This window comes from Sinocyclocheilus anshuiensis, unplaced genomic scaffold, assembly GCF_001515605.1.
Source record: "Sinocyclocheilus anshuiensis isolate Anshui unplaced genomic scaffold, SAMN03320099.WGS_v1.1 scaffold665, whole genome shotgun sequence".
Lineage (NCBI taxonomy): Eukaryota > Metazoa > Chordata > Actinopteri > Cypriniformes > Cyprinidae > Sinocyclocheilus > Sinocyclocheilus anshuiensis.
In genome coordinates this window covers 463,710-465,641 of record NW_015537961.1, presented here as the reverse complement: position 1 = coordinate 465,641, position 1,932 = coordinate 463,710, and the positions used below count along the sequence as shown (strand labels likewise).

Here is a 1,932-nt window from a genome sequence, read left to right as displayed (position 1 = left end):
AGGCCACAAGAGGGCGCATCGAGCAAAATATTATGACCGTTTCTTCAAAGCGTAATAAAATAACACGACTATCTTTGAAAAAAAGTGCATAATGTTTCAAATAATGTTTATAAACCATATATAATAAATAAAGTTGCTTAAACAATTACAAAAAAAAACAGCACCATGCATGTATGTATAGTTTAATACAAAGGACCGAAAAGCAATCACAAAGAGTAGGCTACTTTCTTCATTTAAAAACATGAGATACAGTGGAATGGGGAAAAACCACCATAACGTCTTTTAGACATGTTTTTTAAAAGTTGAACTTGCATTAATTTTACATGGCTTTCTAAACACGCCGCTCTCTTGTGCGAGACGCGAGTGCAACGCTGATAGACGTCCCTCTAGATCAACGTTTTTGCATTCGAATGTGTTTTTTTTTTGTTTATTCGGCGAATATTCGAAATTCGAATTTTTTTTTTTACAGCCCTAGTGGATAGTGGTTTGTACTGGCAACCTCAACAAAAGACTAAAACGTAGCATAGAGTAAACATAGGGCAAATGCTTTTGAAATGACATGTGGGCAAGTAGATGAAAGTAGAAAAAGATGAACTATTCTCTTTAAGTGCTAGAGCTCAGTGCAAGATGACAGTATGAAAACAGACTTTCACAGGCACCTAAATATAAATCACGAGTCTGTTCAGATTTCCCAGCTGTCACTAAAGTAATGCTCCTCTTCTAGTTCTTCATCTTCAACCTGTTCTTCTTCTACATCACAATACTTCTCTTCATCCTCTTCCTCCTCCTCCTTCAGCTGTGACAGCATCGCTTGAAGAGCAGCCTTCACTTCATGAAACTCTTTCTCTAAAGATAGTGGGCATTAGAGTTAAAGAAAACATGACCAAACGTTATCAGCTCATCCATATCCCAACATCCAAAAATAATAGAAACATAAAGGCTCAGAAAGCATCCAAAATGAACACATCAGACACCAAACAAGAATAGAAATTGGCCGGCAACTAGCCAGACAGCTTTATGAAGATCTACAACATAACACATGGGTTAAATCAAGCTGTAAGAACTAAATCTGACCCTCACATAAGTGATTCAAAGACATAAAAGCAGTTTGCAAATTAAATCTAATAATCTGCCACAGCTCGAACAGTATTTACCTGCAGAAGTTTACCTGGGATGCCACATTTTTTTGTTGTTGTTTTTAAATATGTTAATATGCCTAAACATTCAAGACAGATAGGCTTCAGGGTTCAATTGCCAAAACAAACAAAAATACACTTTGTATACTTAAATATTGTAATTTTAATCAAATTTTAATAAAACTAATGCAATAATAAAATTTAAAAAATGCGGTAAGAAACTGTAAGAAATATATATACATATTTATCTGTCATAGGAACAAAACTACACTTTTAATAAAAATATTATATAATATAAGAATTTTTTATAATAAAATGAAGTAGTAATGTATAATGCAGGGCTGTAAGAAATGTATATATACATAAAATAATCATTATTATTATTACTATTAAAATAACAATTTAATACAATTATTTTAATTAAAAATTATAATTATAATTATAAAAATTATAATTCGTACTGGCCATTAATTATGCTATATATTAATTAAAACAATTCTAATTAAATTATTTAATTAAATATGTATTTTTATTACAAGCCATGCATTCTGCATTCTTTTTATAATGATAAAATGATTGATAATGACTTGCAAATTTTTATCGGAGTAAATAAGATAAAAGACTTCAAACAAGCTAAATCAACAAGTCATTTTTGGCAGATATTTAAGATTAAAATGAAATGAAGGCATCAATATGATTCACATTCCAGCTTTGCACAAACACACGGCTATAGAGAAGCACACAAGTACACACACACACACACACACACACACACACACACACACACACACACACA

At 31.5% G+C, this 1,932-nt stretch overlaps 1 protein-coding gene across 2 annotated transcripts in view; it reads right to left on the bottom strand.

Annotated features, from left to right (window-relative positions):
* Window positions 1-413: 413 nt before the first annotated feature.
* The window catches only part of disc1 (DISC1 scaffold protein), a 68,888-nt gene continuing 67,369 nt past the window's right edge, over window positions 414-1,932 (bottom strand). For both annotated transcript variants that reach the window (XM_016458650.1, XM_016458641.1), the window contains one exon: window positions 414-855. In XM_016458650.1, the coding sequence (XP_016314136.1) occupies window positions 683-855 (173 nt within the window). In that variant the 3' untranslated portion in view covers window positions 414-682. The remainder of the gene's footprint in view (window positions 856-1,932) is intronic.